Source organism: Hyperolius riggenbachi, unplaced genomic scaffold (genome assembly GCF_040937935.1).
Source record: "Hyperolius riggenbachi isolate aHypRig1 unplaced genomic scaffold, aHypRig1.pri scaffold_172, whole genome shotgun sequence".
Classification (NCBI taxonomy): domain Eukaryota; kingdom Metazoa; phylum Chordata; class Amphibia; order Anura; family Hyperoliidae; genus Hyperolius; species Hyperolius riggenbachi.
In genome coordinates this window covers 64891-87655 of record NW_027152383.1, presented here as the reverse complement: position 1 = coordinate 87655, position 22765 = coordinate 64891, and the positions used below count along the sequence as shown (strand labels likewise).

The 22765-nt window shown below is 44.5% G+C and overlaps 1 protein-coding gene across 1 annotated transcript; it reads right to left on the bottom strand.

Moving 5' to 3' along the window:
* Positions 1-4841: 4841 nt before the first annotated feature.
* On the bottom strand, positions 4842-21260 carry LOC137543704 (zinc finger protein 84-like; the record flags this gene model as incomplete). The annotated part of the gene is made up of 3 exons (XM_068264827.1): positions 4842-6662; positions 20743-20851; positions 21163-21260. Coding segments are annotated over 3 exons (1754 nt in total), but the record flags the coding sequence as incomplete, so codon positions are not given.
* Positions 21261-22765: the final 1505 nt, after the last annotated feature.

Below are 22765 nucleotides of genomic sequence, written 5' to 3'. Positions count from 1 at the left end.
TAGGGAAATTGTCTATATCTCACCATGTAACCTCAGCTCAGGGGATTTCATGCTTTCACTTACCAATGTGCCGACTCTGCCAGAGTGCTTTAGGGAAATTGCCTATATCTCATCATGTAACCTCAGCTCAGGGGATTTCATGCTTTCACTTACCAGTGTGCCGACTCTGTCAGAGGGGTTTAGGGAAATTGCCTATATCTCACCATGTAACCTCAGTTCAGGGGATTTCATGCTTTCACTTACCAATGTGCCGACTCTGTCAGAGTGCTTTAGGGAAATTGCCTATATCTCACCATGTAACCTCAGCTCAGGGGATTTCATGCTTTCACTTACCAATGTGCCGACTCTGTCAGAGTGCTTTAGGGAAATTGCCTATATCTCACCATGTAACCTCAGCTCAGGGGATTTCATGCTTTCACTTACCAATGTGCCGACTCTGTCAGAGGGGTTTAGGGAAATTGCCTATATCTCACCATGTAACCTCAGTTCAGGGGATTTCATGCTTTCACTTACCAATGTGCCGACTCTGTCAGAGTGCTTTAGGGAAATTGCCTATATCTCACCATGTAACCTCAGCTCAGGGGATTTCATGCTTTCACTTACCAATGTGCCGACTCTGTCAGAGTGCTTTAGGGAAATTGCCTATATCTCATCATGTAACCTCAGCTCAGGGGATTTCATGCTTTCACTTACCAATGTGCCGACTCTGTCAGAGTGCTTTAGGGAAATTGCCTATATCTCACCATGTAACCTCAGCTCAGGGGATTTCATGCTTTCACTTACCAATGTGCCGACTCTGTCAGAGGGGTTTAGGGAAATTGCCTATATCTCATCATGTAACCTCAGCTCAGGGGATTTCATGCTTTCACTTACCAATGTGCCGACTCTGTCAGAGTGCTTTAGGGAAATTGCCTATATCTCATCATGTAACCTCAGCTCAGGGGATTTCATGCTTTCACTTACCAGTGTGCCGACTCTGTCAGAGGGGTTTAGGGAAATTGCCTATATCTCACCATGTAACCTCAGTTCAGGGGATTTCATGCTTTCACTTACCAATGTGCCGACTCTGTCAGAGTGCTTTAGGGAAATTGCCTATATCTCATCATGTAACCTCAGCTCAGGGGATTTCATGCTTTCACTTACCAGTGTGCCGACTCTGTCAGAGGGGTTTAGGGAAATTGCCTATATCTCACCATGTAACCTCAGTTCAGGGGATTTCATGCTTTCACTTACCAATGTGCCGACTCTGTCAGAGTGCTTTAGGGAAATTGCCTATATCTCACCATGTAACCTCAGCTCAGGGGATTTCATGCTTTCACTTACCAATGTGCCGACTCTGTCAGAGGGGTTTAGGGAAATTGTCTATATCTCACCATGTAACCTCAGCTCAGGGGATTTCATGCTTTCACTTACCAATGTGCCGACTCTGTCAGAGGGGTTTAGGGAAATTGTCTATATCTCATCATGTAACCTCAGCTCAGGGGATTTCATGCTTTCACTTACCAATGTGCCGACTCTGTCAGAGGGCTTTAGGGAAATTGTCTATATCTCATCATGTAACCTCAGCTCAGGGGATTTCATGCTTTCACTTACCAGTGTGCCGACTCTGTCAGAGTGCTTTAGGGAAATTGCCTATATCTCATCATGTAACCTCAGCTCAGGGGATCTCATGCTTTCACTTACCAGTGTGCCGACTCTGTCAGAGGGGTTTAGGGAAATTGCCTATATCTCACCATGTAACCTCAGCTCAGGGGATTTCATGCTTTCACTTACCAGTGTGCCGACTCTGTCAGAGGGGTTTAGGGAAATTGCCTATATCTCACCATGTAACCTCAGCTCAGGGGATTTCATGCTTTCACTTACCAATGTGCCGACTCTGTCAGAGTGCTTTAGGGAAATTGCCTATATCTCACCATGTAACCTCAGCTCAGGGGATTTCATGCTTTCACTTACCAATGTGCCGACTCTGTCAGAGGGGTTTAGGGAAATTGCCTATATCTCACCATGTAACCTCAGCTCAGGGGATTTCATGCTTTCACTTACCAATGTGCCGACTCTGTCAGAGTGCTTTAGGGAAATTGCCTATATCTCACCATGTAACCTCAGCTCAGGGGATTTCATGCTTTCACTTACCAATGTGCCGACTCTGTCAGAGTGCTTTAGGGAAATTGCCTATATCTCACCATGTAACCTCAGCTCAGGGGATTTCATGCTTTCACTTACCAATGTGCCGACTCTGTCAGAGTGCTTTAGGGAAATTGTCTATATCTCACCATGTAACCTCAGCTCAGGGGATTTCATGCTTTCACTTACCAATGTGCCGACTCTGTCAGAGGGGTTTAGGGAAATTGCCTGTATCTCACCATGTAACCTCAGCTCAGGGGATTTCATGCTTTCACTTACCAATGTGCCGACTCTGTCAGAGGGGTTTAGGGAAATTGCCTATATCTCACCATGTAACCTCAGCTCAGGGGATTTCATGCTTTCACTTACCAATGTGCCGACTCTGTCAGAGGGGTTTAGGGAAATTGTCTATATCTCATCATGTAACCTCAGCTCAGGGGATTTCATGCTTTCACTTACCAATGTGCCGACTCTGTCAGAGGGGTTTAGTGAAATTGTCTATATCTCACCATGTAACCTCAGCTCAGGGGATTTCATGCTTTCACTTACCAATGTGCCGACTCTGTCAGAGGGGTTTAGGGAAATTGCCTATATCTCACCATGTAACCTCAGCTCAGAGGATCTCATGCTTTCACTTACCAATGTGCCGACTCTGTCAGAGGGGTTTAGGGAAATTGTCTATATCTCACCATGTAACCTCAGCTCAGGGGATTTCATGCTTTCACTTACCAATGTGCCGACTCTGTCAGAGGGGTTTAGGGAAATTGTCTATATCTCATCATGTAACCTCAGCTCAGGGGATCTCATGCTTTCACTTACCAGTGTGCCGACTCTGTCAGAGGGGTTTAGGGAAATTGCCTATATCTCACCATGTAACCTCAGCTCAGGGGATTTCATGCTTTCACTTACCAGTGTGCCGACTCTGTCAGAGGGGTTTAGGGAAATTGCCTATATCTCACCATGTAACCTCAGCTCAGGGGATTTCATGCTTTCACTTACCAATGTGCCGACTCTGTCAGAGTGCTTTAGGGAAATTGCCTATATCTCACCATGTAACCTCAGCTCAGGGGATTTCATGCTTTCACTTACCAATGTGCCGACTCTGTCAGAGGGGTTTAGGGAAATTGCCTATATCTCACCATGTAACCTCAGCTCAGGGGATTTCATGCTTTCACTTACCAATGTGCCGACTCTGTCAGAGTGCTTTAGGGAAATTGCCTATATCTCACCATGTAACCTCAGCTCAGGGGATTTCATGCTTTCACTTACCAATGTGCCGACTCTGTCAGAGTGCTTTAGGGAAATTGCCTATATCTCACCATGTAACCTCAGCTCAGGGGATTTCATGCTTTCACTTACCAATGTGCCGACTCTGTCAGAGTGCTTTAGGGAAATTGTCTATATCTCACCATGTAACCTCAGCTCAGGGGATTTCATGCTTTCACTTACCAATGTGCCGACTCTGTCAGAGGGGTTTAGGGAAATTGCCTATATCTCACCATGTAACCTCAGCTCAGGAGATTTCATGCTTTCACTTACCAATGTGCCGACTCTGTCAGAGGGGTTTAGGGAAATTGTCTATATCTCATCATGTAACCTCAGCTCAGGGGATTTCATGCTTTCACTTACCAATGTGCCGACTCTGTCAGAGGGGTTTAGTGAAATTGTCTATATCTCACCATGTAACCTCAGCTCAGGGGATTTCATGCTTTCACTTACCAATGTGCCGACTCTGTCAGAGGGGTTTAGGGAAATTGCCTATATCTCACCATGTAACCTCAGCTCAGAGGATCTCATGCTTTCACTTACCAATGTGCTGACTCTGTCAGAGGGGTTTAGGGAAATTGCCTATATCTCACCATGTAACCTCAGCTCAGGGGATTTCATGCTTTCACTTACCAATGTGCCGACTCTGTCAGAGGGGTTTAGGGAAATTGCCTATATCTCACCATGTAACCTCAGCTCAGGGGATTTCATGCTCTCACTTACCAATGTGCCGACTCTGTCAGAGTGCTTTAGGGAAATTGCCTATATCTCACCATGTAACCTCAGCTCAGGGGATTTCATGCTCTCACTTACCAATGTGCCGACTCTGTCAGAGTGCTTTAGGGAAATTGCCTATATCTCACCATGTAACCTCAGCTCAGGGGATTTCATGCTTTCACTTACCAGTGTGCCGACTCTGTCAGAGTGCTTTAGGGAAATTGCCTATATCTCACCATGTAACCTCAGCTCAGGGGATTTCATGCTTTCACTTACCAATGTGCCGACTCTGTCAGAGTGCTTTAGGGAAATTGCCTATATCTCACCATATAACCTCAGCTCAGGGGATTTCATGCTCTCACTTACCAATGTGCCGACTCTGTCAGAGTGCTTTAGGGAAATTGCCTATATCTCACCATGTAACCTCAGCTCAGGGGATTTCATGCTTTCACTTACCAGTGTGCCGACTCTGTCAGAGTGCTTTAGGGAAATTGCCTATATCTCACCATGTAACCTCAGCTCAGGAGATTTCATGCTTTCACTTACCAGTGTGCCGACTCTGTCAGAGGGGTTTAGGGAAATTGTCTATATCTCACCATGTAACCTCAGCTCAGGGGATTTCATGCTTTCACTTACCAATGCACTAAATAGTGTGACAGAGTCACTCCTTAGAATTCTGTGTAAAGAGGTTTCCATGAGCTAAATAAAAAAATACACTTGTTTTTGTTCCAACAGTTTTATTCATGCAAGAAAATATACCCCAGGCAGAGGATTGTAAAGAACAGACAAAAATTGGAAAACAACACCTGTGGCCAAAACATTTCCCACACTCAGCACATGAATATATGGCTTCTCACCAGTGTGAGATCTCTCATGTATGACAAGGCTTCTTTTCTGACTAAAACATTTCCCACACTCAGCACATGAATATGGCTTCTCCCCAGTGTGAGACCTCTCATGTATGACAAGGCTTCTTTTCTGACTAAAACATTTCCCACACTCAGCACATTAACAGGGCTTCTCACCAGTGTGAGACCTCTCATGTCTGACAAGGATTGATTTATACCCAAAAGATTTCTCACACTCAGCACATGAATATGGCTTCTCAGCAGTGTGACATCTCTCATGTCTGACAAGGATTGATTTATACCCAAAACATTTCCCACACTCAGCACATGAATATGGCTTCTCAGCAGTGTGACATCTCTCATGTCTGACAAGGATTGATTTCTGTGAAAAACATTTCCCACACTCAGCACATGAATAGGGCTTCTCACCAGTGTGATATCTCTCATGTCTGACAAGGATTGATTTATGCCCAAAACATTTCCCACACTCAGCACATGAATATGGCTTCTCACCAGTGTGAGACCTCTCATGACTGACAAGGCTTCTTTTCTGACTAAAACATTTCCCACACTCAGCACATGAATAGGGCTTCTCACCAGTGTGAGACCTCTCATGTCTGACAAGGTGTGATTTATGCCCAAAACATTTCCCACACTCAGCACATGAATAGGGTTTTACACCAGTGTGAGACCTCTCATGTCTGACAAGGTGTGATTTATGCCCAAAACATTTCCCACACTCAGCACATGAATAGGGATTCTCACCAGTGTGAGACCTCTCATGACTGACAAGGCTTGTTTTCTGACTAAAACATTTCCCACACTCAGCACATGAATAGAGCTTCTCACCAGTGTGAGATCTCTCATGACTGACAAGGATTGATTTCTGTGCAAAACATTTCCCACACTCAGCACATGAATAGGGTTTCTCACCAGTGTGAGATCTCTCATGTATGACAAGGTATGATTTATGCCCAAAACATTTCCCACACTTAGCACATGAATATGGCTTCTCACCAGTGTGAGACCTCTCATGAATGACAAGGTTTCTTTTCTCACTAAAACATTTCCCACACTCAGCACATGCATAGGGCTTCACACCAGTGTGAGACCTCTCATGTTTGACACGGTTTCCTTTCTGACTAAAACATTTCCCACACTCAGCACATGTATAGGGCTTCTCACCACTATGAGATCTCTCATGTCTGACAAGCTGTGATTTACACCTAAAACATTTCCTGCACTCAGCACATGAATAGAGCTTCTCATCAGTGTGACATCTCTCGAGTCTGACAAGAAGTGTTTTAAACTTTAAACATTTCCCACACTCAGCACATGAATAGGTATTCCCAGTAGTGTGAGATCTCTCATGTGTGACAGGTTGCGATTTCCATACACAACATTTCCCACACTCAGCACATGAATAGGGCTTCTCACCAGTGTGACATCTCTCATGTCTGACAAGATGTGACTTCTGAATAAAACATTGCCCACATGTGGAGCAGGAATAAGTCCCTCCAGCAGGGGGAGAGCTGTGCTGGGTATGAGGCCCCTCAGGGTTAGACAGGTGAGGGGAGTCTGGGGGAATATTTGGGGTCACCAGGATATCTGCAGGAGACTCTTGTCCAGTGACATCATCATCCGTTGTACAGTCTGTGGATACAGAGCGACGAGTCTCTGGGAGGTTCCTGATGCTGGGACTCCGCGCTGCAAATAGAGAAACATCATCACTTCCTGTTAGAATATTCTCAGGGGAGGAGCAATTATCATTAGGGAAGGTCAGTGAGCTGCTGATAGCTCCAAGTTGGTGCAACATTTATGCAGATGAGAAATGGACAAGATGCAACAGCTGCATAGCTTTGCATGTAATTAGCATACAAGTTGCACCATCTCAGAGTTATTAGCATGTCACTGACCACCACTAGTTATCAGCCTGACAGAGCATTACAGAAGGTTGTGCTCATTACAGGCGGCCAATCACATGACAATAACTCTGCTTACAGAAAAGGAGGTGGGGAGCTGATAGAGTTGAGCTGAAATTTTCGTAATTTCGCATTACTAAAATTACGCATGCAAAATTTGCGATTACGATGCAAAATTACAGTAGCGTAATTGCCATTAAAATCGTAATTGAAAATACCGTAAGCGTAATTTTCAACGCGTAATTTCGCGTTTCGTTCATGCCGTAATTTCGCATTAAACGCTACCGTAATTTCGCGTTAAACCGTAACGCTCCGTATAATATAAAAAAGCCGCCGACTTTAAGGGTTAATAGCAAAGCCCCCTTAAATGCTAAGAGCCTCAAATTTGGAGAATATATTAAGGAGATCAGGAGGAATAAGAGGAAAAAATTTTTTTCAAAAAGACCTTATAGTTTTTGAGAAAATCGATGTTAAAGTTTCAAAGGAAAAATGTAAACATTTAAAAACCCGCCGAATTTAACGGTTAATAGCAAAGCCTCCTTAAAGTTTAGGAACACCAAATTCCCAGGGTATATTAAGGGGATCAGTGGGAATAAGAGGAAACATTTTTTTTTCAAAAAGACCTTATAGTTTTTGAGAAAATCGATTTTTAAGTTTCAAGGGCGAAAATGTCTTTTAAATGCAGAAAATGTCAGGTTTTTTTTGCACAGGTAACAATAGTGTATTATTTTCATAGATTCCCCCAAGTGGGAAGAGTTTTACTTACTTCGTTCTGAGTGTGGGAAATATTAAAAAAAAAACGACGTGGGGTCCCCCCTCCCAGACCTCTTTAACCCCTTGTCCCCCATGCAGGCTGGGATAGCCAGAATGCGGAGCACCGGCCGCGTGGGGCTCCGCACCCTGACTATACCAGCCCGCATGGTCCATGGATTGGGGGGTCTCGGAAGGGGAGGGGCAGCCAAGCTTTCCCCTCCCCCTCCGAGCCCTTGTCCAATCCAAGGACAAGGGGCTCTTCTCCACCTCCGATGGGCGGTGGAGGTGGAGGCCGCAATTTCCTGGGGGGGAGGTTCATGGTGGAATCTGGGAGTCCCCTTTAAAAAGGGGTCCCCCAGATGCCCACCCCCCCTCCCAGGAGAAATGAGTATAGAGGTACTTGTACCCCTTACCCATTTCCTTTAAGAGTTAAAAGTAAATAAACACACAAACACTTAGAAAAAGTATTTTAATTGAACAAAAAACATAACCACGAAAAAAGTCCTTTAATATTCATAATTAACCATTCATACTTACCTGTCCCTTTAAATAAATGATCCCTCGAAATAGCCTCGGAAATGTTCTATCAGTTACAATGTAACAAAGTTATTACAATGTAACAACTTTGTTACATTGTAACTACGCCGCACCCGACGTCACTCACCGCCGCCGCCGCCGCTGCGTCTGTGCTGCAGGACCCGACAGAGCTCTGAGCTATAGCTCAGAGCTCTCTAAGCATCTTTGTATTTGGGCTCCAAGGAGCCCCATTGGTCCTTAGCAGACCAATGGGGTTCCTTCAAATCAAAAGGAACCCCATTGGTCTGCTAAGGACGCTAAGTCCCCGCTGCTCCCGCTGCCCTCCCTGCCTCTCCCACATGTCACCCACATGTCACCCACATGTGGGTGGGGTGGACAGCGGGAGCTGCGGGGACTTAGCGTCCTGCACGGACCCGACAGAGCTCTGACTGAGCTATATAGCTCAGAGCTCTGAGAAGCATCTTTGTATTTGGGCTCCAAGGAGCCCCATTGGTCCTTAGCAGACCAATGGGGTTCCTTTTGATTTGAAGGAACCCCATTGGTCTGCTAAGGACCAATGGGGCTCCTTGGAGCCAAAATACAAAGATGCTTCTCAGAGCTCTGAGCTATATAGCTCAGAGCTCTGTCGGGAATGTGTGCAGCGCAGACGCGTATGCGGCGGCGGCGAGTGACGTCGGGTGCGGCGTAGTTACAATGTAACAAAGTTGTTACATTGTAATAACTTTGTTACATTGTAACTGATAGAACATTTCCGAGGCTATTTCGAGGGATCATTTATTTAAAGGGACAGGTAAGTATTAATGGTTAATTAAGAATATTAAAGGACTTTTTTCGTGGTTATGTTTTTTGTTCAATTAAAATACTTTTTCTATGTGTTTGTGTGTTTATTTACTTTTAACTCTTAAAGGAAATGGGTAAGGGGTACAAGTACCTCTATACTCATTTCTCCTGGGAGGGGGGTGGGCATCTGGGGGACCCCTTTTTAAAGGGGACTCCCAGATTCCACCATGAACCTCCCCCACCCAGGAAATCGCGGCCTCCACCTCCACCGCCCATCGGAGGTGGAGAAGAGCCCCTTGTCCTTGGATTGGACAAGGGCTCGGAGGGGGAGGGGAAAGCTTGGCTGCCCCTCCCCTTCCGAGACCCCCCAATCCATGGACCATGCAGGCTGGTATAGTCAGGGTGCGGAGCCCCACGCGGCCGGTGCTCTGCATTCTGGCTATCCCAGCCTGCATGAGGGACAAGGGGTTAAAGAGGTCTGGGAGGTGGGACCCCACGTCGTTTTTTTTAATATTTCCCACACTCAGAACGAAGTAAGTAAAACTCTTCCCACTTGGGGGAATCTATGAAAATAAAACACTATTGTTACCTGTGCAAAAAAAACTGACATTTTCTGCATTTAAAAAACATTTTCGCCCTTGAAACTTAAAAATCGATTTTCTCAAAAACTATAAGGTCTTTTTGAAAAAAAAAATTTTCCTCTTATTTCCACTGATCCCCTTAATATACCCTGGGAATTTGGTGTTCCTAAACTTTAAGCAGGCTTTGCTATTAACCGTTAAAGTCGGCGGGTTTTTAAATGTTTACATTTTTCCTTTGAAACTTTAACATCGATTTTCTCAAAAACTATAAGGTCTTTTTGAAAAAAAAATGTTTCCTCTTATTCCTCCTGATCTCCTTAATATACTCTCCAAATTTGAGGCTCTTAGCATTTAAGGGGGCTTTACTATTAACCCTTAAAGTCGGCGGCTACCTAACATTGATACATGCGTCAACTTTTCCGCTTCGGGAGCATGACCATACGCATTAATTTCGTAATACCCGTTGCAATGCGAAAATTACGCGAAAATTACGCTTACGCGAAATTTCGCGAAATCCTTCTTCATTACGATTATGTACTTACGGCCATAAACGTAATTACACTAATTACGCGAAATTTCGCGAAATCGTAATTACTCCATTACGCTCATCTCTAGGAGCCGATGACAGCCGGGTGCTCACCACAACTAGCCGGGTGGAGCGCCCGCCTAAAAGAGCCTGGGGAGATCAATGGATTGGAATTTGGCCAGTCAGATGCATTTCCTGACAAATGTGATTAGCTGCATACAATTTGCATTATATTTGCATACAAGTGTGAGTTATTTACATCTTATTGACCTCCGTACACATAAAGCAATGGCCGTACATGGAAAAGCGGTAAGTTGTAAAGCTTGATGAGACAATTCTCTTTCATGTGGGTCAGTTCCCTATGACTGGCATAAAGCTGATGTTGTTCCCTTATTTAAGAAAAGAAAAAGATCAGAACCAGAAAACTAAAGACCTGTAAGCAGGACTGTGGAGTCGGTACAAGAATCCTCCCACTCCAACTGAGACTCCGACTCCTCAGTTTATGATATCACCAACTACCACTCCTCAACTACAGCTATATAAAGATGGCGTCTGCTTTTGGGAACAGATGTCACTATGTAACTACACATAGACAGTATACAGATGGCAGCCGTCACTATGTAACTACGCATAGACAGTATACAGATGGCAGCTGTCACTATGTAACTACACATAGACAGTATACAGATGGCAGCAGTCATTATGTAACTACACATAGACAGTATACAGATGGCAGCCGTCACTATGTAACTACACATAGACAGTATACAGATGGCAGCCGTCACTATGTAACTACGCATAGACAGTATACAGATGGCAGCCGTCACTATGTAACTACGCATAGACAGTATACAGATGGCAGCCGTCACTATGTAACTACACATAGACAGTATACAGATGGCAGCCGTCACTATGTAACTACACATAGACAGTATACAGATGGCAGCCGTCACTATGTAACTACACATAGACAGTATACAGATGGCAGCTGTCACTATGTAACTACGCATAGACAGTATACAGATGGCAGCCGTAACTATGTAACTACGCATAGACAGTATACAGATGGCAGCCGTCACTATGTAACTACACATAGACAGTATACAGACGGCAGCTGTCACTATGTAACTACGCATAGACAGTATACAGATGGCAGCCGTCACTATGTAACTACGCATAGACAGTATACAGATGGCAGCCGTCACTATGTAACTACACATAGACAGTATACAGATGGCAGCCGTCACTATGTAACTACGCATAGACAGTATACAGATGGCAGCCGTCACTATGTAACTACACATAGACAGTATACAGATGGCAGCCGTCACTATGTAGCTACGCATAGACAGTATACAGATGGCAGCCGTCACTATGTAGCTACGCATAGACAGTATACAGATGGCGGCCGTCACTATGTAACTAGGCATAGACAGTATACAGATGGCAGCCGTCACTATGTAACTACACATACAGTATACAGATGGCAGCCGTCACTATGTAACTACACATAGACAGTATACAGATGGCAGCCGTCACTATGTAACTACACATAGACAGTATACAGATGGCAGCCGTCACTATGTAACTACACATAGACAGTATACAGATGGCAGCCGTCACTATGTAACTACACATAGACAGTATACAGATGGCAGCCGTCACTATGTAACTACACATAGACAGTATACAGATGGCAGCAGTCATTATGTAACTACACATAGACAGTATACAGATGGCAGCCGTAACTATGTAACTATGTAACTACGCGTAGACAGTATACAGATGGCAGCCGTCACTATGTAACTACGAATAGACAGTATACAGATGGCAGCTGTCACTATGTAACTACACATAGACAGTATACAGATGGCAGCCGTCACTATGTAACTATGCATAGACAGTATACAGATGGCAGCCGTCACTATGTAACTACACATAGACAGTATACAGATGGCAGCCGTCACTATGTAACTACACATAGACAGTATACAGATGGCAGCCGTCACTATGTAACTACGCATAGACAGTATACAGATGGCAGCCATCACTATGTAACTACACATAGACAGTATACAGATGGCAGCCGTCACTATGTAACTACGCATAGACAGTATACAGATGGCAGCCGTCACTATGTAACTACACATAGACAGTATACAGATGGCAGCCGTCACTATGTAACTACACATAGACAGTATACAGATGGTAGCCATCGCTATGTAACTACGCATAGACAGTATACAGATGGCAGCCGTCACTATGTAACTACACATAGACAGTATACAGATGGCAGCCGTCACTATGTAACTACACATAGACAGTATACAGATGGCAGCCGTCACTATGTAACTACACATAGACAGTATACAGATGGCGGCCGTCACTATGTAACTACACATAGACAGTATACAGATGGCAGCCGTCACTATGTAACTACACATAGACAGTATACAGATGGCAGCCGTAACTATGTAACTACGCGTAGACAGTATATAGACGGCAGCTGTCACTATGTAACTACACATAGACAGTATACAGATGGTAGCCATCGCTATGTAACTACGCATAGACAGTATACAGATGGCAGCCGTCACTATGTAACTACACATAGACAGTATACAGATGGCGGCCGTCACTATGTAACTACACATAGACAGTATACAGATGGTAGCCATTGCTATGTAACTACGCATAGACAGTATACAGATGGCAGCCGTCACTATGTAACTACACATAGACAGTATACAGATGGCAGCCGTCACTATGTAACTACACATAGACAGTATACAGATGGCAGCCGTAACTATGTAACTACGCATAGACAGTATATAGACGGCAGCTGTCACTATGTAACTACACATAGACAGTATACAGATGGTAGCCATCGCTATGTAACTACGCATAGACAGTATACAGATGGCAGCCGTCACTATGTAACTACACATAGACAGTATACAGATGGCAGCCGTCACTATGTAACTACGCGTAGACAGTATACAGATGGCAGCCGTAACTATGTAACTACGCATAGACAGTATACAGATGGCAGCCGTCACTATGTAACTACGCGTAGACAGTATACAGATGGCAGCCGTAACTATGTAACTACGCATAGACAGTATACAGATGGCAGCCGTCACTATGTAACTACACATAGACAGTATACAGATGGCAGCCGTCACTATGTAACTACGCGTAGACAGTATACAGATGGCAGCCGTCACTATGTAACTACGCGTAGACAGTATACAGATGGCAGCCTTAACTATGTAACTACACATAGACAGTATACAGATGGCAGCCGTAACTATGTAACTACGCATAGACAGTATATAGACGGCAGCCGTCACTATGTAACTACGCATAGACAGTATACAGATGGCAGCCGTCACTATGTAACTACACATAGACAGTATACAGATGGCAGCCTTCACTATGTAACTACACATAGACAGTATACAGATGGCGGCCGTCACTATGTAACTACACATAGACAGTATACAGATGGCAGCCGTCACTATGTAACTACACATAGACAGTATACAGATGGCAGCCGTCACTATGTAACTACACATAGACAGTATACAGATGGCAGCCGTAACTATGTAACTACGCATAGACAGTATATAGATGGCAGCCGTCACTATGTAACTACGCATAGACAGTATACAGATGGCAGCCGTCACTATGTAACTACGCATAGACAGTATATAGACGGCAGCCGTCACTATGTAACTACGCATAGACAGTATACAGATGGCAGCCGTCACTATGTAACTACGCATAGACAGTATACAGATGGCAGCCGTCACTATGTGTTATGATCATGTCTGCAGCGTTTACTGCTGGCTGCAGTGGTATTGTAACCCAAGCAGTTCTGATGTCATTACATGCATTTTCTTGCATAGTTTGGTTTGCACTTAAACTAGTTGCTGATTCCATCTGCAGTCGCTCTGAAGTTAATGACAGTTTAATATGCTTTTGTGTAAACAAACATTGTCTGCTGCAGTGGAGGGGCAATCCCTTTCCTGCAGGCTGCATATCATTGTCTGCCTTTTCCTGCTATCAGCCTGTGATTAATTACCATTCACTTGTGTGGGAATCTGCAGGTCTGCTCCCATTGGATGACCTCAGTATAAAGAACTGCTTCCTGCAATGCCTCATGGGCTACCATAGTCTCAGATTGTATCTGTTACTCTGCTCGTGCCCCACCTCGTTCCTGGTCCGTGTGGACTGCGCTGACTCCTGCGAAGGGGTCAGCGAGTCCTCCTAGTTCTGCTCTTGTTCTAGTAGTTGTTACTTTGCTTGTCTTGTGTCATATATTGGTTCATCGCCAATATATACGCATACTTGCACGTTTATTATTTTCCTTGTATTCGTGTTACGTTGATACATCAGTGTCGCTGATATATACGTACACGAACTGTTTATATCCTGTGTTCCGTTAGTCAGCGTTCCAGCACGTTTTGGTAGTTTGCGCGTACCGTGAACACCCGTGCTGAGCTAGTTATCCTGTTCCTGGTCCTGTTTGTGGATTGCGTTCATCTCTGCGTAGAGATAACGAATCCTTCTGAATCCTGTTCTGTTACCGTTTGTGGATTGCGTTCATCTCTGCGAAGAGATAGCGAATCCTTCTGAGTCCTGTTCCCTGCATTACTCCAGTCCTAGTCAGCGTTCCTGCTTATGTCATATATAGGTTCATTGCCGATATATACATATGTTAGTCAGACGTTACAAATAGTTTCATTGATAGCTGTAATTGTAATACGCTAGGAAACATACTTATTGTGTATTTATCTGTGTTACGTTCATCTATCTTGATCCTGCTATTTCCTGTCTTTCCTGTCCTGTCTTTGTGAGGCACGCCATCGCCGCAACGCATTGGCTGCCTCATTCCAGTCTGTCTGGTTTTGGACGCTTGCTGTCGCTAAGTAGTCGCTAGCTAGCAAGCGTTCATTCTGTCTACCTGTCCTGATCTCCTCAGTCCTGGTTTATGCGCTCAGCGCTACTTTGCGCTGAGACGTTATTACGAAAGTGTTGTTTGTGGCTGTTCGGATCTGCACCGGCTCTGTGCACCACAATCTCCTATTGGAGTCAGTCCTCTCCTCCACTAAACTGGGGATATCCTGATCACTTGTGCTGGTGTGTGTACCTCCTTCACGTCAGCTTATGTGTTGTATGCTGACTGTGGAGATTACACCTCCAAGCTTAACACTATGTAACTACGCATAGACAGTATACAGATGGCAGCCGTCACTATGTAACTAAACATAGACAGTATACAGATGGCAGCCGTCACTATGTAACTAGGCATAGACAGTATACAGATGGCAGTCGTCACTATGTAACTACGCATAGACAGTATACAGATGGCAGCCGTCACTATGTAACTACACATAGACAGTATACAGATGGCAGCCGTCACTATGTAACTACGCATAGACAGTATACAGATGGCAGCCGTCACTATGTAACTACGCATAGACAGTATACAGATGGCAGCCATCACTATGTAACTAGGCATAGACAGTATACAGATGGCAGCCGTCACTATGTAACTACACATAGACAGTATACAGATGGCAGCCGTCACTATGTAACTACGCATAGACAGTATACAGATGGCAGCCGTCCCTATGTAACTACACATAGACAGTATACAGATGGCAGCCATCACTATGTAACTACGCATAGACAGTATACAGATGGCAGCCGTCACTATGTAACTACGCATAGACAGTATACAGATGGCAGCCGTCACTATGTAGCTACGCATAGACAGTATACAGATGGCAGCCGTAACTATGTAACTACACATAGACAGTATACAGATGGCAGCCGTCACTATGTAACTACACATAGACAGCATACAGATGGCAGCCGTCACTATGTAACTACACATAGACAGTATACAGATGGCAGCCGTAACTATGTAACTACGCATAGACAGTATACAGATGGCAGCCGTCACTATGTAACTACACATAGACAGTATACAGATGGCAGCCGTCAATATGTAGCTACACATAGACAGTATACAGATGGCAGCCTTAACTATGTAACTACACATAGACAGTATACAGATGGCAGCCGTAACTATGTAACTACACATAGACAGTATACAGATGGCAGCCGTCACTATGGAGCTACGCATAGACAGTATACAGATGGCAGCCGTCACTATGTAACTACGCATAGACAGTATACAGATGGCAGCCGTCACTATGTAACTACACATAGACAGTATACAGATGGCAGCCGTCACTATGTAACTACACATAGACAGTATACAGATGGCAGCCGTCACTATGTAGCTACGCATAGACAGTATACAGATGGCAGCCGTCACTATGTAGCTACGCATAGACAGTATACAGATGGCAGCCGTAACTATGTAACTACACATAGGCAGTATACAGATGGCAGCCGTAACTATGTAACTACGCATAGACAGTATACAGATGGCAGCCGTCACTATGTAACTAGGCATAGACAGTATACAGATGGCAGCCGTCACTATGTAACTACGCATAGACAGTATACAGATGGCAGCCGTCACTATGTAACTACGCATAGACAGTATACAGATGGCAGCCGTCACTATGTAACTACGCATAGACAGTATACAGATGGCAGCCGTCACTATGTAACTACGCATAGACAGTATACAGATGGCAGCCGTCACTATGTAACTACGCATAGACAGTATACAGATGGCAGCCGTCACTATGTAACTACGCATAGACAGTATACAGATGGCAGCCGTCACTATGTAACTTGGCATAGACAGTATACAGATGGCAGCCGTCACTATGTAACTACACATAGACAGTATACAGATGGCAGCCGTCACTATGTAACTACACATAGACAGTATACAGATGGCAGCCGTAACTATGTAACTACACATAGACAGTATACAGATGGCAGCCGTCACTATGTAGCTACGCATAGACAGTATACAGATGGCAGCCGTAACTATGTAACTACGCATAGACAGTATACAGATGGCAGCCGTCACTATGTAGCTACGCATAGACAGTATACAGATGGCAGCCGTCACTATGTAGCTACGCATAGACAGTATACAGATGGCAGCCGTCACTATGTAACTACGCATAGACAGTATACAGATGGCAGCCGTCACTATGTAACTACGCATAGACAGTATACAGATGGCAGCCGTCACTATGTAGCTACCCATAGACAGTATACAGATGGCAGCCGTCACTATGTAACTACGCATAGACAGTATACAGATGGCAGCCGTAACTATGTAACTACGCATAGACAGTATACAGATGGCAGCCGTCACTATGTAACTACGCATAGACAGTATACAGATGGCAGCCGTCACTATGTAGCTACGCATAGACAGTATACAGATGGCAGCCGTAACTATGTAACTACACATAGACAGTATACAGATGGCAGCCGTCACTATGTAGCTACGCATAGACAGTATACAGATGGCAGCCGTAACTATGTAACTACACATAGACAGTATACAGATGGCAGCCGTCACTATGTAGCTACGCATAGACAGTATACAGATGGCAGCCGTAACTATGTAACTACACATAGACAGTATACAGATGGCAGCCGTCACTATGTAGCTACGCATAGACAGTATACAGATGGCAGCCGTCAATATGTAACTACACATAGACAGTATACAGATGGCAGCCGTCACTATGTAACTACACATAGACAGTATACAGATGGCAGCCGTAACTATGTAACTACGCATAGACAGTATACAGATGGCAGCAGTCATTATGTAACTACGCATAGACAGTATACAGATGGCAGCCGTCACTATGTAACTACACATAGACAGTATACAGATGGCAGCCGTCACTATGTAACTACGCATAGACAGTATACAGATGGCAGCCGTCACTATGTAGCTACGCATAGACAGTATACAGATGGCAGCCGTAACTATGTAACTACACATAGACAGTATACAGATGGCAGCCGTCACTATGTAGCTACGCATAGACAGTATACAGATGGCAGCCGTAACTATGTAACGACACATAGACAGTATACAGATGGCAGCCGTCACTATGTAGCTACGTATAGACAGTATACAGATGGCAGCCGTAACTATGTAACTACGCATAGACAGTATACAGATGGCAGCAGTCATTATGTAACTACGCATAGACAGTATACAGATGGCAGCCGTCACTATGTAACTACGCATAGACAGTATACAAATGGCAGCCGTAACTAAGTAACAGCGCAAAGACAGTATACAGATGGCAGCCGTCACTATATAACTACGCATAGACAGTATACAGATGGCAGCCGTCACTATATAACTACGCATAGACAGTATACAGATGGCAGCCGTAACTAAGTAACAGCGCAAAGACAGTATACAGATGGCAGCCGTCACTATGTAACTATGCATAGACAGTATACAGATGGCAGCCGTCACTATGTAGCTACCCATAGACAGTATACAGATGGCAGCCGTCACTATGTAACTACACATAGACAGTATACAGATGGCAGCCGTCACTATGTAACTACGAATAGACAGTATACAGATGGCAGCCGTCACTATGTAACTACACATAGACAGTATACAGATGGCAGCCGTAACTATGTAACTACGCATAGACAGTATACAGATGGCGGCCGTCACTATGTAACTAGGCATAGACAGTATACAGATGGCAGCCGTCACTATGTAACTAGGCATAGACAGTATACAGATGGCAGCCGTCACTATGTAACTACGCATAGACAGTATACAGATGGCGGCCGTCACTATGTAACTACGCATAGACAGTATACAGATGGCGGCCGTCACTATGTAACTACGCATAGACAGTATACAGATGGCAGCCGTCACTATGTAACTACGCATAGACAGTATACAGATGGCAGCCGTCACTATGTAACTACGCATAGACAGTATACAGATGGCAGCCGTCACTATGTAACTACGCATAGACAGTATACAGATGGCAGCCGTCACTATGTAACTACGCATAGACAGTATACTGATGGCGGCCGTCACTATGTAACTACACATAGACAGTATACAGATGGCGGCCGTCACTATGTAACTACACATAGACAGTATACAGATGGCGGCCGTCACCATGTAACTACGCATAGACAGTATACAGATGACAGCCGTCACTATGTAACTACGCATAGACAGTATACAGATGGCAGCCCTAACTATGTAACTACACATAGACAGTATACAGATGGCAGCCATCACTATGTAACTACGCATAGACAGTATACAGATGGCAGCCGTCACTATGTAACTACGCATAGACAGTATACAGATGGCAGCCGTCACTATGTAACTACGCATAGACAGTATACAGATGGCAGCCGTAACTATGTAACTACACATAGACAGTATACATATGGCGGCCGTAACTATGTAACTACACATAGACAGTATACAGATGGCGGCCGTCACTATGTAACTACACATAGACAGTATACAGATGGCGGCCGTCACTATGTAACTACACATAGACAGTATACAGATGGCAGCCGTCACTATGTAACTACGCATAGACAGTATACAGATGGCAGCCGTCACTATGTAACTACGCATAGACAGTATACAGATGGCAGCCGTCACTATGTAACTACGCATAGACAGTATACAGATGGCAGCCGTCACTATGTAACTAGGCATAGACAGTATACAGATGGCAGCCGTCACTATGTAACTACGCATAGACAGTATACAGATGGCAGCCGTCACTATGTAACTACGCATAGCCAGTATACAGATGGCAGCCGTCACTATGTAACTACGCATAGACAGTATACAGATGGCAGCCGTCACTATGTAACTACACATAGACAGTATACAGATGGCAGCCGTCACTATGTAACTACGCATAGACAGTATACAGATGGCAGCCGTCACTATGTAACTACGCATAGACAGTATACAGATGGCAGCCGTCACTATGTAACTACGCATAGACAGTATACAGACGGCAGCCGTCACTATGTAACTACGCATAGACAGTATACAGATGGCAGCCGTCACTATGTAACTACACATAGACAGTACACAGATGGCAGCCGTCACTATGTAACTATATATAGACAGTATACAGATGGCAGCCGTCACTATGTAACTACGCATAGACAGTATACAGATGGCAGCCGTCACTATGTAACTACACATAGACAGTATACAGATGGAAGCCGTCACTATGTAACTACGCATAGACAGTATACAGATGGCAGCCGTCACTATGTAACTACACATAGACAGTATACAGATGGCAGCCGTAACTATGTAACTACACATAGACAGTATACAGATGGCAGCCGTCACTATGTAACTACGCATAGACAGTATACAGATGGCAGCCGTATCACTGCTCACATTTGTTTTGCTGTTGATGTGAGCTACACTTTGATCAGGCATAATTGCCCCTAGTCACACCTGGGCTATGGTAATTACCAACCTTGCCAGATCTGTCACTTGTCTATTCGCTCCCTGCCTGAAATTCCTGTAGTATGGGGGTAACTCCTTGCTCATGGGAATCTGAATGCTTGCAAATACCTTCTGTTTAGGATAACATCATTGCTATGTCATAGTTCTTTTAGCAGAGGGAATTTCCAGCTACTTTTCACTTCAGTCTCCCCCAAAGCATCCCTGACATTCTTTTATCACTCACCAATGCTCATCCCTGTAATAATCTCTCCCTCCTCCATAGGCTGCTGATCACTCCTCACGGATGTCTCTTGTTCTTCCTCTGGAACCACAGCGGTTACATCTTCTCCCCCCTAAGTGCACAAAATGAGAGGCAATTTACATTGTGACCACAGATAACAGCAGACACAGCAGGAAACAATGTCACAATGCCTGGGGTCTCTGATGGAGTACATACAGTTAGGCTGCTGGGAGATTTGGGCGCAGGGTAACGCAGGAAAATGGCTCACCCTACTCCTGCACAAGTCCCGGCGTCGCCCAAATTACTGACTGAGCACCACTATAGCTGTAATATCCCATTACGGCCTATGGCGGCGCTGGCTACACCCAAATCTCCAGCAATGTTCTTACAGCGCTCCCTCTGATGTCCCTCAGTCCCACCTACCTGATCATGGTGGGGGATGGAAAGGTCTTCCTGTGTGCAATCCTGGGAATAAAGAGGACCTGTACATCTCTCTGGTGGGTTCCTGTTACTGGATATACCTGTAGGAAACACACACACTGACTGAATACATTGTCTCTATGTGATTATCAGATGATGGGGGATCTAGGTGGACAATCCTGGGAATAAAGAGGACCTGTACATCTCTCTGGTGGGTGTCTGTTACTGGATACATCTGTAGGAAACACACACACTGACTGAATACATTGTCTCTATGTGTTTATCAGATGATGGGGGATCTAGGTGGGGAATCCTGGGAATAAAGAGGACCTGTACATCTCTCTGGTGGGTTTCTATTACTGGAGACATCTGTAGGAAACACACACACTGACTGAATACATTGTCTCTATGTGATTATCAGATGATGGGGATCTAGGTGGGCAATCCTGGGAATAAAGAGGACCTGTACATCTCTCTGGTGGGTTTCTGTTACTGGAGACATCTGTAGGAAACACACACACTGACTGAATACATTGTCCCCATGTGATTATCAGATGATGGTGGATCTAGGTGGGCAATCCTGGGAATAAAGAGGACCTGTACACCTCTCTGGTGGGTTCCTGTTACTGGATACACCTGTAGGAAACACACACACTGACTGAATACATTGTCTCTATGTGATTATCAGATGATGGGGGATCTAGGTGGGCAATCCTGGGAATAAAGAGGACCTGTACATCTCTCTGCTGGGTTTCTGTTACTGAATACATCTGTAGGAAACACACACATACTGACTGAATACATTGTCTCTATGTGATTATCAGATGATGGGGGATCTAGGTGGGCAATCCTGGGAATAAAGAGGACCTGTACATCTCTCTGCTGGGTTTCTGTTACTGAATACATCTGTAGGAAACACACACACTGACTGAATACATTGTCTCTATGTGATTATCAGATGATGGAGGATCTAGGTGGACAATCCTGGGAATAAAGAGGACCTGTACATCTCTCTGGTGGGTTTCTGTTACTGGATACATCTGTAGGAAACACACACACTTACTGAATACATTGTCTCTATGTGATTATCAGATGATGGGGGATCTAGGTGGGCAATCCTGGGAATAAAGATGACCTGTACATCTCTCTGGTGGGTTTCTGTTACTGGAGACATCTGTAGGAAACACACACACTGACTGAATACATTGTCTCTATGTGATTATCAGATGATGGGGGATCTAGGTGGACAATCCTGGGAATAAAGAGGACCTGTACATCACTCTGGTGGGTTTCTGTTACTGGATACATCTGTAGGAAACACACACTGACTGAATACATTGTCTCTATGTGATTATCAGATGATGGAGGATCTAGGTGGACAATCCTGGGAATAAAGAGGACCTGTACATCACTCTGGTGGGTTTCTGTTACTGGATACATCTGTAGGAAACACACACACTGACTGAATACATTGTCTCTATGTGATTATCAGATGATGGGGGGTCTAGGTGGACAATCCTGGGAATAAAGAGGACCTGTACATCTCTCTGGTGGGTTTCTGTTACTGGATACATCTGTAGGAAACACACACACTGACTGAATACAT